The sequence below is a fragment of the Marmota marmota genome, unplaced genomic scaffold (assembly GCF_001458135.2).
Source record: "Marmota marmota marmota unplaced genomic scaffold, marMar, whole genome shotgun sequence".
NCBI lineage: Eukaryota > Metazoa > Chordata > Mammalia > Rodentia > Sciuridae > Marmota > Marmota marmota.
In genome coordinates this window covers 8,679,159-8,693,757 of record NW_026000026.1, presented here as the reverse complement: position 1 = coordinate 8,693,757, position 14,599 = coordinate 8,679,159, and the positions used below count along the sequence as shown (strand labels likewise).

Sequence of the window (14,599 nt, the reverse complement as noted above, 5' to 3'; positions counted from 1 at the left end):
GCCTCGCAGAGTTGGGAGAAGGAAGGTTGGGGGGTGTGGAAAAAATAAAAGGAAAAGTCCTTGCACCATGTAGAGCAGCGCCCCCCGCCCTGGCACCGCAGCCGGCCGGGGACCTCCCAGTCTGCGGCCATGAACGCGAGCGGCGAGGGCGAGAGCTTCCCCGGCTCCGTGCAAAGTAAGTGCTTTTCCGGGCGCAGTGCGCGCTCCAGGGCCCAGTGCGCGCTCCGGGGCCCGGGCCCAAGCACGTCTGCGACGCAGCCACCAGGCCCGGGGCCCCGAAATCGGGGTGACGGCGGCGAGCCGCGTCTCGGGGAGCCGGCGGGCGCGGTGCAGGGGGCGCCCGAGTGGGCTTGGGGTGGGGGCGCGCCCGAGCTGGAGCCAGACTGGGGGAGCCCTCCAGCGCTGCGAGACCCCCAGGAAGGGAGCGTGGGGGAGGGCGTGCGGTCAGACAATCGCACCTCTCGGTGCATTCCCGCCCCGCCAGGCGGAGTTTGGGACTCGGGGAAGGAAGAGGGGAACCCGGGTAACCAGGGCAACCCTGATGGGGAAACTTCTGCCTCGGTGGCTCAAATTTGGATTCTGGGAATTGGAGAGTCTCACGAGGTCTTGACGGCGCATTGCAAAGCCTTTTCCACATTAAAGGTGGGGATTTGAATGGGAAACGGGCTGGGGTCGCTGTTTTTGAGTTTGGGGTTCCTTTTTATTATCCTGTTGAGGACGTCAACCTTTTTAAGTCCCCTGTATCGCCCGATGCTTTGTTTCCCAAAGTGTGGTTCGGGGGCTGAACTCAAACCAACCACCTGGGAGCGAGAGTGCGTATTTAAAAGGAGCTTTCTGCGCCCCACCCAGCTGATCTCGGGGTGGGGCCAGTGATCTGTACCAGCTGTCTGGGTGATTCTGAAGCACAGGAAGTTTTGAGAACCCTGGCCTGGCGCAAGGGTTTGCAGACACCTGGCACATAGTAAGTGCTCAACTTGTTAGCCGTTACAGTTTGGGAGACATTGACTCTCAAACTTGGCTGGGTATTTTCTGCATAATTTATGAAAAGAACAGATTTTCCTAAACCCCAGCCCCTCACTCCCAGACCATTATAACTCAGTATCTCCTAAGTGGGGTTCAGTTATGTCCTTGTTTGAAGAGTAATGACCGCACCAGGTCACAGGCTTGGGGAGAAGGGTGCTGGCCTTTGACCAGCACCATCTCATTTAATCTTCCCAACAACCCTAGTCAGTGGAAAGATCTCCTCTCTCCATTTTGTAGAAAAGCCAAGTCCAAAGTCACTTTGGTAAGTGAGAGTGTCAAGATTCTAATGCGGTCTAGTTCGTTCCTTGTGCGCTTCCACATGCCAGCAACATTGGTATTCAAACTCCTTTATCTTGGGGATCAGCCCTGCTCCATCATTAAGGAATCCTCAGCAGTGCAGGTCACTGTATTTCCCAGTCCTTGTTCACCTGTTAGTCCCATGCAGGTGATTCAGTAGCTGCAGGGAGACTGTTTCCTTCCTTCCAGCCACTGATTTCAAAGGACTTCAGTGCATAGGGCCCTCTGCAAGATGACTGATGTCACCGTGCTCAGCAGTCTCTCTCCTGAGCAAGTCAGCCAAATTGTGTTTCTGCACAGAGACTTGTTGTCTTAGACATGGAGAAAATTAGACATCATGTAAATATCTTATTTTCAGAAAATTATAGTGCATGGATACCAATCATCTATGCACAAAGGTAGTCTTGTACTCTTTAACTTGGGGAAAGTGAAAATAATGTAAATACCTTATTTTTGCAGAGATTATATACTGCACAGGCACCGTGGAATAATGTGTTGCCATTAAGTAATTATACCTATAAAGAGATTAGTATGGTATAGCACCATGTTAATGTAATATCATGTAGGAAGTTCTGTAATACATTAGTTCTATAATATATCATGATCATGTGCAATATTTAATTGTAAAGAAAATATATTTGTAATGTTCATGGGAGATACAAATGGAAAAAATATACTTCTTTATGTTTCTTCCAAATCTTCTGTTATAAACATGAGTTTTCTCATGATAATGCAAAGAAAAATTTTTAAACAAAAATTGAGATTCTCATATTAGGGACATTAATTATATACCTTATTTAACAAATATTTAGATAGTACTTTCTAATATAGGACCATATAATACTGTATTAATATTTGCTAAATGCTTTGCAAATATTAACACAGTATTAACTCTTGGTTTTTACTATGGTAAAGAAGCAATGCCCCTGTCATTTAGGAATGAATTTTGGCTACAAGTAACAGAAACTTGAAGTACCCTGGCCTAACAAGAAGTCTGGGATTAGTTGATTCTAGAACCAAATTAGGGGATCAGTGAAGTAAGAGCCAAAATCAATAAGAATCTTAGCATTGTCCTCATATTTACAAGATGGCTGCAGAAGCCCCAACTGCATATCTTCATTGAAAGCCAAAAGAAGAGGGAACAGTGCCAATTTTTTCTGCACCCTTTTTATCATGAATGCTAACTGTTCCCCAGAAACTCTTCCAGCTGTGTGCTGGAAGGGCTCAACAAATATGTAGGGGACCAAGATTATTTTGGCTAATGGTTCTTATGGTGGTGGTTGTTTGGGTATGTGGGGGGACTGGTTTTCATAATAACCATTTAGTTGGGATAGGAGGTGGCTGCTGCTTCCTGCAAAGTGACAGGCAGCCCTGCACATCAAAGAACTTCCTTTCAGAAAGGCACCCGGGGCAACAGGTCATCCTGAGCCATCCCTTGGATCTGGGTAACTGTGGCTAGGACAGCTGGGATTCTATCTGCAAGAAAGAAGAAGGGTTTGAGGGTTTTGGCCTGGCAAGTGGCCAGGTCTGCCACGCTGCCCCTTTTCCTACCAGGAATCAGGTTTGCAATGTAATTTAAAGCTGTTTGGAATTAATCGGTGACTCTCCCTTTGTCCCATGGAGTTCCCGGCAGCACAACCGTGCTGGTTGAACTGACCCCGGACATCCACATCTGTGGCATCTGCAAGCAGCAGTTTAACAACCTAGATGCCTTTGTAGCTCACAAGCAGAGCGGCTGCCAGCTGACCAGCGCGGCGGGAACGGCCCCCGGCACAGTCCAGTTTGTATCGGAGGAAACGGTGCCTGCCACCCAGACTCAGACCACCACCAGAACCATCACTTCAGAGACCCAGACGATCACAGGTACAGCTGGGGGTCTCTGGGCTAGGGGTGGCCTGGCTACCTCCCAAACACCTTCCTGGAACTTGTTAAAAATGCCTTGCTGGGGCCCAACCCCTGGGGTTGTAGATTCATTATTTTTAACAAGCTCCACTGGGAAGCCAGCTGCCCAGCTAGGTTTGGGAGCTGCTAGGTTAAAGCAGTAAGTGTTAGCAGTTAGAAATGTTGTCACATGTTAAGCAAGACAGACAAAAAACAGGTTTCAAAACCAAAACTAAATATACTAAGAAAAAGGTACTTGCAGAAAATATGTCACAGCGAAATAAGTGGTTTTCTTTGACCGTGGGTGTACATGTATGAGCCGTGAGCTTGCATTACTTGAGTGAAGGAAGGAAAAACATATTGTTTTTGTTTTTTGCATTTTAATATACAAACAGGCATCAGTGTCTCCCTTTCTTGTGCTACAGACTAAGAAAACAGAAAAGCCCATCCCTGCCCTCCATTGCGTCCACTCTGCCAAAACAAACTACAGACAGGTCAAAAATTTAAATGTACAAAGTGAAGCCGGGCGCAGTGGCATGTGCCTGTAATCCCAGTGGCCCAGGAGGCTGAGGCAGGAAGATCCCAAGTTCAAAGCCAGCCTCAGCAACTTAGCAAGGCCCTAAGCAACTCAGCAAGACCCTATCTCAAAATAAAATATAAAAAGGGCTGGGATATGATTCTGTGGTTACATGTCCCTGGGTTCAATACCTGGTACTAAAATAAACAAACAAACAACCAACATGAAACTACTAAAGTAAATATAATACACACAGAGATACACATACACACCCGTACATGGACCTATAATCCCGTACTTAGATTTATTATCTATCTAATCTGTCTTAAGGAACCAGACAGAAAGAGTTTAAAGCAAGCCATTAATGAGAAACTTACAAACAACTCTAGGTCCTATAGGGAAATGGAGAAGGCATGAGTTAAAGGCGTTCAAATACAAATTGAAAAAATATATTAATGGGCTTAACCAAGAAGGCAGGTTGTGGACAACCCCCCCCATGAAGAAAGAGTCATAAATGTGATTAGAAATGAGGTCACAGCTTTCCCAAAGTAAAAAACAAGTCTAAAGATGAACAAACAACCTGGGGAAAAAAAATTTATAGCATGTGTGACTAAGACCCAGCATCCTTTCTAGACAAAGAGCCCCCGAGACCCGGTCACCTCAGAGTCAAAGGACAAATAGATGAGGGAGGGAGGGGCAGCAGTGTGTGCTCTGGGGAGGTAAATTCATAAAACCTGGGCAGTTTTGATATCCTTGGGATTTTCAACCTTAAATCTCTCAGTTTGATGATCTACCTAAACGCATTGACTCGTGAGCCTAGGACAGGTATTGGTCCTGTAAGAGGGTGCCCGGGTACGATAGGTTCCACTGAGAAAGGGTGGAGCTTTGGCGCAGATGTGAGAGTCAGAGTAGAGGTCGCAGTGCAGTGTGACTTAGCCTGGGAAAGGGGAGCCAGGCCTGTGTGCAGACGTAAAAAGATTCTCGAGGTTAGTGCAAAAAAAAAAAAAAAACTCTGCGTTTGTGTCGGGTCGCACTGTACTCAAGGGAAGCTTCTGGAATGGGGATGAGACAGGTGCCGTAAATGAGACAGCAAGGCTGCGTGGGAGGCACTGGAATGTCGCGGGGACTGTAGTCTCGGGGACTGTGGTCATGGGGGAAGGAGATCACACAGGGCTCCTCCCCAAGTGCAGCAGCTCTTTGAATCCAGGTGGTTAAATATCTAGATTTTTCAGAAAAATCGAAAAGTGTGAAATTTCTCAATTTTAAAACTCTGTTGGCCAAACAGATTACATCAACAAGGCTAAGTCAGCCCACAGGCTATTCTAGCTTTTTCTAAATGTTTACCAAAGAGATCACCTGGAGTCAAGGGGGGGAGCATTTGAAAGTAGGGGAACCAACTTTCACTGATGAGCTGTACGATGTGTGATGTTCAAAGCTTTTGGCAATCAGCAATATTTTGTGAATCCAAAATAATGTTTCTTGGTTTGGGGCTTTTTTTTTTTTTTTGAAACCAGGGATTGAACCCAGGAGTGCTTGACCACTGAGCAACATCCCACCCTTTTTTATATTTTACTTAGAGATGGTCTCACTGAGTTGCTTAGGGCCTCACTAACTTGGTAAGGCTGGCTTTGAACTTGGAGTCCTCCTGCCTCGGCCTCCCAAGCCTCTGGCATTACAGGCCTGCACTAACACACCAGGCCCAAAATAATGCTTCTACTGAGTTTTTAAGACATCAAAATAATCACCTCACAAACCTTCATTAAAGAAACTTGAGGTCACCCCACTCTCTCCAGAGTTTCTTAATTCTCATTCTCAAGGAAGTGACCAAGAAAATGTGAAAGCTAGAGTATGGTGTGGTGGTGTACACCTGTCATCCCAGCAGCTTGGGAGGCTGAGGCAGGAGGATCATGAGTTCAAAGCCAGCCTCAGCAAAGATGAGGCCCTAAGCAACTCAGTGAGACCCTTTCTCTAAATAAAATACACAATAGGGCTGGGGATGTGGCTCAGTGGTCAGGTGCCCCTGAGTTCAATCTCCAGTATCAAAAAAAAAACAACAAAAAAAGAAAATGTGAAAGCTAGAAATCACCTTGGGGATGAGCCAGGTGCTTCTTATTTTTACAGCAGCGAAAAAAAAAAATCAAGCAACTGTGCGTGTGGGGGAAGAGGCAGGGCCACTGTCCCCCACTGTCTCAGTCCTGGGATGTGAGTGTGTTCCCCTTCCTCTAGTGTTCTTCTTCTTGAAGAGTCAGTGCTTTTCCTATCCTCAAAAGCTCAGTCCCAGTAACGCACATGCTGTGAACCCAGTCAGCCACTCGATGGCCCTTACCTGTGGGCCGGTCACTTCCTGTCTCGCTCACTGCCATCTGTCAGAAGAGGGGCAAGACCTGATGGGCCACTGTGAGGCTTCTGTAATGGTTCACATAAGGGCCAGGACCAAGTCCGTGGGTTCAGTGACCACTCTCTCACTGCTGCAGGCATCAGTGAAGGGACAGTGCCACCCACCCTGCGTCTCTTCTCCACCTGGCTCAGCGGCTCCTCCCATTGTGTCTGCTCCGGGGCCAGCTACTCAAGCAGCATGCTGCTGTCTTTTCCCTAGAAGGTTTTCTGGGCTCCACTCCCTCAAGTTTGGGCTTCAGGGTTCTATTATCTAGCAGTTCCCAGCCCCTACCTGTGGACCAGGATCCCCCAGGGAGCTTGTTAGAGGTGCCAATGCCTGGGCGTCACTCCTGAATGAGACACTCAGGCATCTGTATTCTTAGCAAGCTCCCCGAGCCAGGTCTCAGCCAGGTTGCAGGGTCACTCACTGCCCAAGGCCACAGTCTGACCCCTGCCCAGCCATTGCTGCTAATCCTCATCTGCTCCCAGACTGCTCTGTCCTTGATTGAGCCAAACTCCTCCTCCCTTGGCTCCCACTTCTCCCTGTGTAATAGTTGAATATGAAGTAAAATGGATTCTCTGCCTTCTAGCTTCGAAAGCTGTCTGTTGTTTCACATATGATTTAATAACTTTCACCTAGGAGAAATAAAAATGTATGTTGATGCCGGTGAACAAAAAACTACCAACCCACATGCATTTTCTAAGTTCACTGCTTAAAATCGTGGGGCTCTGTAATCAGATCCCTGAGTGTTGGGGGTTTTGTTTTGGAGGGAGGGGGTTGTTTTTTGTGTCTTTTTTGCAGAGTTGGGGGTGGAACCCAGGGCCTTGCACATGCTAGGCAAGTGCTCTCCCACTGAGCCAGGCTTCCAGCCCAGGTTCCTGAGTTTGGATCTTGACTGCCTAGATCCTTAGGAGCCTTCTAACCAGGGCAAATCCCAAGAGTCCTCAGTGTCTCATTTTAAATGTCCATAATAAATGGAAAGACAACAGGGTTTGTTAGTTTAAGAGTCTGGATTTCTGAGACAGATTGCCTCAGCACAAATCCTGGCTGTACCACTTGCCAACCATGTCACCTTGGGCAGGGACCTTACAGGACTATGCCTCCATTTCCCCCCCTCTCAGGCTGCAGGGGTCCTACGTGGAAGACACTTCTAGCTGTCAGTGCCTCTTTTACTCACCAATCAGGGGGCTAGGAGATTTAACTGAAAAATGTTAGCACAGACAGAGGAACGGTCTTTCCCTCTTCTTCTGCCTAATTTCTTCTCTTCAGATCCAAGTTTAAAAATTTCCTCCATATAGAAGCCAGCCCTGGTTTCCCCGTCTTCATACACCTGAGGTTAGGTTTCTCACCTGTTTTCTCGCTGTGCATTCATCACAGGTGTGATTAATTAGTTACTTGATGACAAGTAGTCTTTAATTAGCCAGAGAGGTGAAATAAAAGCTGAAGGGGTCAGGCAATGGCAAGGTGTGCAGCAGCCCAGCAGCTGATCAAGAGGGAAGAGCAGCCGGCACCAGCCAGCAGCCAGTCCCTGCAAGGTCCAGGTGTGGCCAGGAGCTGGCCTGGTTCTCACTGGTCCACCATGTCCTTTTCCTGTTGAACATAAACAGTTTCACAGAACATCAGCATCAGACCAGGACATGTTGTGACTATTTTGGAGCAGGACCAGAACAAGACCACTCTGCCACCGTGGCTGAGTTCAGAAAAAAAAAAAAAAAACAGGGACATTGTCCGAGCCTCCCTTCTTTACCTATTACGAGTTTTAGCTGTGCTCTAGTCGTTTCTCCCTCTCAATCCTGTTCATTAAGATGCACATCACAGAGTCACCCTTGCTTCCTGACAGCTTCCAGTGCAGGCTTTCCCCAAACATACATCTAACATGGTGGAGGTTTCCTCGATGCAACCAGGGGTGTGTCCCTTGTGATCTTTAGCCAGAGGATATCAACATAAGGAAGGCCCAGCCACATAATTGATTTTGAAAGCCTTAGGACAAAATCTGAAGGCCCAACTTGGCTTGTGAGCCCCAAATTAGTGGTTCTAGGCTTAAATCTCCCTGCAAGCAGCGACCTAGTCAGTCTTGTTTTCCTGTCCCCAGCAGCAGGCCTGGCATCTTCGGCACTTAATAGAATAGCCCTTGCATAAGGGCAGGAGGGGGCAGAGGGAAGGATCCAAGCCTGTTAATGTGCATGAAGCACAGGACATAGCCTGGGCCCATCAGGAGGGTTCCAGGAGGGGAGCTTCAGCACGGTCTTGTGCCAGGTGCTTCCGCTGAGATCCTAGGGTGCACCTTGCCCCTGGAGAGGCCAAGCCCCTTGGAGAAGGGAGGAGGACTTAGTCATAGGACATACAACCCCAGTAAGTGCTGCCTTAAAGGTGCAAAGAAATAATAGTACATCAGTCCCAAGCAGGAAGTGAGGGGGTGGAGGGGGGTGTGAATAAGATCAAATGGGTAACAGACCTTTGGGAGGAAGGTGATGAGAAGGTAACACTTCTTCATGGTCTGCTGGTGGAGAAACTTGGAGTAAGATCTGGGAGCAGGGGCAAGAGAGAAATAACTCAGGGCATAGGTATGTAGCAAAAGCCATGCTTTCACTCTGGCCTTATTTCTGAAAGTTGCTGAGCATATGAGTAATTTAATAAGACAAACTATGCAGGGATTGCCTGGAGGACCTGGCAATAATAATAATTCTTATGCAGTGCTAGTTTGTGTGCCATGTACTTTTCTAAGTACTTCAAATGAAGTAATTTTTCACAACCATAAATTAGGTACTACTAATGATTACCACCCATTAATGAACCTGAGGCATAGGGCATTATATAACTTATCCAAGAAGGGTGTGGTGGTGCATGCCTCTAATCCCAGCAGCATAGGAGACTGAAGCAGGAGGATTGAAAGTTTGAGGCCAGCCTGGGCAATTTAGCAAAACTCTCTCATTTTTTTTTTTTAAGGGCTGGGTTGTAGCTCAGTGGTGGCATGCCTCCTGGGTTCAGTCCCCAATACTGTAAGTAAATAAGTAAATCACTTGTCCAAAATGACGGGGACAGAAAATGATAGGACTGGGTCTCAGACCCATGGTATCTGGCTGTCTAACCTGTGCTTTCAACCTAGACTCGGGTTAAGGGAAGCCCTCACTGCAGTGTTGCTCAGACTAATTTGTTACAGCGACCACTGGAGGTTTTGATGAAATGCAGATTCCCGATCCTCAGTGGGTTTAGGGGATTCTTGAGATGCTGAACCAGTTCAGGAGTTCACATGCTTTCTGTTGCTCTTCAACCCACCAAACTAAAAGCAGGATGAACAGTGGAGACGTTTCCCACATCCAGAAGAACAGGAAAGGCCGATCCAAGGTGGGCCCTGGGGCTCATTGGTGGCACGTTCTTTTCATTTTCTTGTCCTTGGCAATGGGCTTTATCCTGTCCTTGCCCCTTGTGGCCACAAGATGGCTGTTCCTGCTTTAGACTTCCTATCTCCTCCCAGCCACTTCCACTGACAAGAGAGAAGCAGCTTACCTTTATCAGGGAGGAAACTCCTCATACCACCCACCAACATTGGGACACGTGGAAATGCCGAGTCACACTGTAATGGAGGTAGCAAGGGGCAAAGAAGAGGGGCCCAGCAAGGAATTCCAAACCCAGGGCCCCTCGGCAGAGCCTCACTCCCACCGCAGCCCCGTTAAATAGGTTAGAGCAGGAGTTCTGAAAGAGCAGTGTGCCAGAGAATTACCTGGAAAACTTGTGAAAAATACATCGATACGTATCTCTCCCTACAGACTTCACCCTAGGTCTCTGCATGGGCATCTCTGGTGTGTGATCAGGTTGAGAACCACCGGACCAGGAGAGGGGGGAGTAGGGAGGGATACCCACCGGCGGCCGCAGCCAGCACCTCCAAGTGCCCCACAGATCTGAGGAATAAAAAAATGGAACACAAGGAGGAAAAGGAAGAATGGGGGGTGGAAGGAATCATTATTAGCATTTTTTGTTTGTTTTTGATTTGTGTTTTTCCTGTTTGGTGAGTTCCTATCCTAGTGCAGGTTAATTTTCTGTACCTGGAACTCTTTGCCCAGCACAGCCCCCTGCCTTGGTACAATGTAAGCCAAAGGGGAAACCATATAGAAGGTTGGGAAATGATGGAGAATTGAGGGCAGAGATGCAGCTGGGTCTCAAAAATGAGATTGAACTAGAAGCTAGACGTGTGTTAGGGCTTCCTAGACCCTCACAGTTTAGAGGCTGGATCTCAGGGCCCGTCCAGAACTACTGAATCTGACTTTGCTGTAGTGAGATCCCCAGATGGTATGTGCGCACATGGCCTCTGGCGGGTGCCCTGTGTCAGTTCCCGAGCTTTACGCCTTCAAGCCGGGTGCTGGATTCCAGGGCACCAAGTCTGATTGGCCCAGCTGCCATCAGGTGTCTGCAGCTGAGCCAATCAGCAATGGCCAGGGGGTGTGGTCAGGGGCCCCACCCAGAGGCAGAGGCTCACTCCTGGGATCCACACAGACCCAGAGGCGCCCAGCTGCGCCAGGACTTGGAAATGCTTTGGAAGAGAAAGAAAAATCAATCTATACAACAACCAAAATAATGGAATATTATGTTGCCATGAGAAATTGTATGTTGGATAAATGATAACATGGCAAATGCTTTGGTGACAAACTTGTATAATTGTTTAGCAAAAAAAAAAAAAAGAAGAATATAAAGTAATTTAAGCCATGATTCCAGTTTTATACTTCTAAAATCTGCATGCAAAGAATACGGTAGCCATTTAGTTGATCCTTAATTCAACAAAGGTTTTTTGAGACCCTGCCTTTCACCAGGTTCTGTGTAAGTCAGGGAGAGGGAGGGGGCAAGGTTGTGTGTCTCATCCTGCCAAATGGAGGGAAGGATGGTCATTAAATAGTTTCTCTGATTTTTTTTTTTTTTTGAAGGGTTACTGAGGCACTTAAACACTGAGCCACATTCCCAGCCTTTTCTTTGTGTGTGTGTGGCGGGGGCGGGGGCGGGGGGGGGGTTTGTAACCAGGGATTCAACTCAAAGCCTTACCGAACCACATCCCCAGCCCTGTTTTGTATTTTATTTAGAGACAGGATCTCACTGAGTTGCTTAGCACCTCGCTTTTGCTGAAGCTGGCTTTGAACTCTCGATCCTCCTGTCTCAGCCTCCCAAACAGCTGGGATTACAGGCATGTGCCACTGTACCCAGTTTAGATAATAATTGAATTGCAGTAGAGCTAAGTGGTTTGGAGAGGCTACACAATCCGCAGTGAACACACAGAATGTGTGTCACATGTGATGACAACAATCAGGCAATTTTTACTTACTTCTCTACGTTTTCCTGTACTTTCCAGATTTGCTAACAATTAGTGTTCACTTATATTTTGCAAAAACAATAAGACTTATAATTTTTAAAAAGAGAAAAGGATTTTGAATGGAGTTTTCTTTTTTAAATATTTTTAGTTGTAGATGGACACAATACATTTATTTATTGACCTTTATGTGGTGCTGAGGATCAAACCTAGGGCCTCATAAATGCTAGGTGAGCCACAACTCCAGCCCCTTTAATGGAGTTTTTTAATTGAAGAAGCGGGTTCACTTGGGAGATGTGAGAGCGGTCTTCAGACAGTTGAAGGGTGACGTGTAGAAAAGGAGGTGGGCACATGAGCCCATCCACTGAGGGCACTAGTGAGAAGGAGCTAAGGATTTCGGTTCCCTGTGGAATCCACGGGGCAGGCTTACATTTTAAGCAAATGTATGACCAAATAACTAAAGGCCCAGGACTTCCCTGCTACAAACCAGGACTAAATGTGGCAGCCTCTCAGACTCACCTGACCACACAGGAAAGCCAGGGACATCCCAGGAGGCAACAATCAAACCAAAAGCCACTGCAGGTGTGTGAGACTGAGCTGCTGGGCCAGGGGATCTTCTCTCACTAAGCAGGGACTTGATTTTAAGGGCCATGCTAGAGTGGGGGGTGAGTCCTAGTGGCCCTTGCTATTCCGCCTTGGCAGATCTGGGACTGTCCCTGCTGCCTTCACTGCTGCTTGGTGCCCTGAGATTCCCTGAGGCTAATGCCACTCAGTCTATAAAATCTAAATGCAGACCAATGAATGATGATCTGTTATTGCATCAAATTCCAGCAATATCAGCTGATAACTGAGTGTTCCCACTCAGTACTTCTTAACCTCCTTGAGACTTTACTAGAACAGTAAGCTCTCAGCTCTGTGGTCTCCACTAACTTTACAATTTGACTGACCAAAAGTAACCCTGACGAGCAGAGAAGTGACTTGGTCAAGGCCCCAGAACTGGTGAATGTGGAGAAGTTGGTTCCAGGTCAGTCTTACTTCTGACCACCCACCACCCACACACACACACACTCACACCTCGGAATGGGTGGTGACTCCAGCATCAGATCACATGCAAACACCCAAAGGGACCAAGGGAGGTAGTTGGTCACCAGCAGTCCCTTGGTGTTCAAGGCCACAGGAAGGGTTTCCTGGGGTACTTCGGCAACATGCGCTGTCCCCAGAGGACCCTAGAGAGAAGCCAGGTTTGGAGGCACGACCCTGAGGATGAAGCCAGTTAGGCAAGCTGCCTATCTGTGTGACACTTACTGTCACCCACTGCCTCTGGGTTGCTGTTAAATTCCAGATGCCTTCAACAGAAGACCATTTTATTTATTTTTTATGTGGTGCTAAGAATTGAACCTAGTACCTCACCCATGCTAGGCAAGCACTCTGCCACTGAGCCACAACCCCAGCCCCCAGAAAACTATTACCACAGTAATCATATGCTTCCCTGTTTTGTGTACAAATGGCCCCCAATGAGGCCTTCCTGGACCTCCCTGCCTAACATTGCATGTCCCAGCACCCCTGAGAGCGCCCTGCTTTGCATTTCTCCATGGCATTTAGCACCTGCCATGCTGTGTATTTCAGTTAGTTATGGCCTGCACCAGTCCCAACTAGAATGTCACCTCCGTGAAGGCAGGCTTGTGTCCCTTTAGATCACTATTGTTTCTAGTACCTAGGACAGTGCGTGGTGCACAGGAGGTACTTTATGAAACTGAGATGAATAAATGAATGACTAGTAACGAGATCCCAGCAGCTGCGGATGCCAACCCTGACCCTCACAGCAGCCCTAGGAGGGCTGGCCCCATCCTCCAGGTGAAGACACTAAGGGAAGGTGAAACTCGGCAGCCCCTGCTCCTGAGCAAAGACTTTCTGGTCTAGTGACTGTCTTCTTAGGGTGACACATGTTACACCTGACTGGCCACACACCCAAAATGATCCCTGCAGGTGGGTGCTGATGTCCTTTGCTCTGTTACCTTCCCACGCATGATGCCTCCTGTGGCCCCGCGACAACAGAAGCGGAAACAGACAAATGAGACCACATGGAAATGTCAAGCTCCCGAGCAGCACGGGGAACAACAGAGTGACACGGCAGCCTGGGGAAAACCTATGCCTGGGAGGGACTTCAGATCCTCGGGAGCCCCTGCTGCCCCTGCTGGGACTTGTCCAGAGAGCGAAGCTGAGGCTGGTGGCAGGGCAGCTCAGAGAGAGAGCCACCTGTTTCCAGAAACAGAAAGGTGCAGGCTGGGCAGGTGTAGAGCCAGCACCTGTCCTCCAGGAGGGTTTTGAGGCCCCTGTGAGGTAGCCTGCCAGGAGGGCCTGCCCCACTCTGGGTGCCTCCCGCCTGGGAGCCACCTGTTCAGAAAGTCCAGAGGTCACATCAGCACAACACGCCAGCCTGGTTGCAGCACCAGAGGTCCAGTACCTTTGGAAACACCTCAGTCCAAGTTTGGGACAGTGGGCCACCTAGGTCATGACCACTCGAGGGGAGAGTTTGGTGCACTGGGCCCAAGTCTAGATCTGTTCAACTAGAGTAGCTGGTGCTTGTTGTAATTTAGCCGTGGCCACATCCTGTTATCAAATTCTCTCATTAAGCTTTACATCCACCTCCTCAGGGGGAAATGGGGATTATCCCTATTTATAAGTGAGGAAACTGAGGCTCAAAGGGAATTCATAACTGGCCTGAGGTCACACAGCAGCAGGTTGCTGTACAGGACCTGTATCAATTCGAGGCACCATGGCACCCACCTGAGGCAGTGGCGGCCAGTAGTCATTGGCCAGAAAGTATCCTTCTGTGCATGGGAACAAACTTGATCACAGTTGATCCCATTCTTGTCACCTCAGGCTTTTGCAACTGCTTATCTTCAGTTTATCCACTGCATAAAATCTCTCCATGATGATTCGGTTGTGGTGAGAAGCGCTGTACCCAGCTGTGAACCCAGAAATGCCTGGAGACAGTAACAGGGTTGATTTGATAGTAATGAAGCAAATGCTCCTGGGAAGAATGACTGATGTTCCAGTTCTCCCAAAGCAGCATCCAGGGGAGGCAGACTCCCTTTGTGTGGGGGGGGGGGGGGGTGCATATTGGGGGTTGGAACCCCAGGGACGCTTAGGCCACTGAGCCATGTGCACATCCCTTTTTATTTTTTGATTTTGAGACCTATGGGTCTTC

At 48.1% G+C, this 14,599-nt stretch overlaps 1 protein-coding gene across 3 annotated transcripts in view; it reads left to right on the top strand.

Annotated features, from left to right (window-relative positions):
• The first annotated feature begins 6 nt into the window (after positions 1 to 6).
• Zfp64 (ZFP64 zinc finger protein) overlaps positions 7 to 14,599 on the top strand; it is a 70,976-nt gene continuing 56,383 nt past the window's right edge. For 2 of the 3 annotated variants that reach the window (XM_015479686.2, XM_015479676.2), the window contains exons 1-2: positions 7 to 175; positions 2,944 to 3,183. In XM_015479686.2, the coding sequence (XP_015335172.1) occupies positions 130 to 175; positions 2,944 to 3,183 (286 nt within the window). In that variant the 5' untranslated portion in view covers positions 7 to 129. Of the gene's footprint in view, positions 176 to 379; positions 643 to 2,943; positions 3,184 to 14,599 lie in introns of those variants that run through there. The other variant, XM_048810847.1, reaches the window with a different exon arrangement.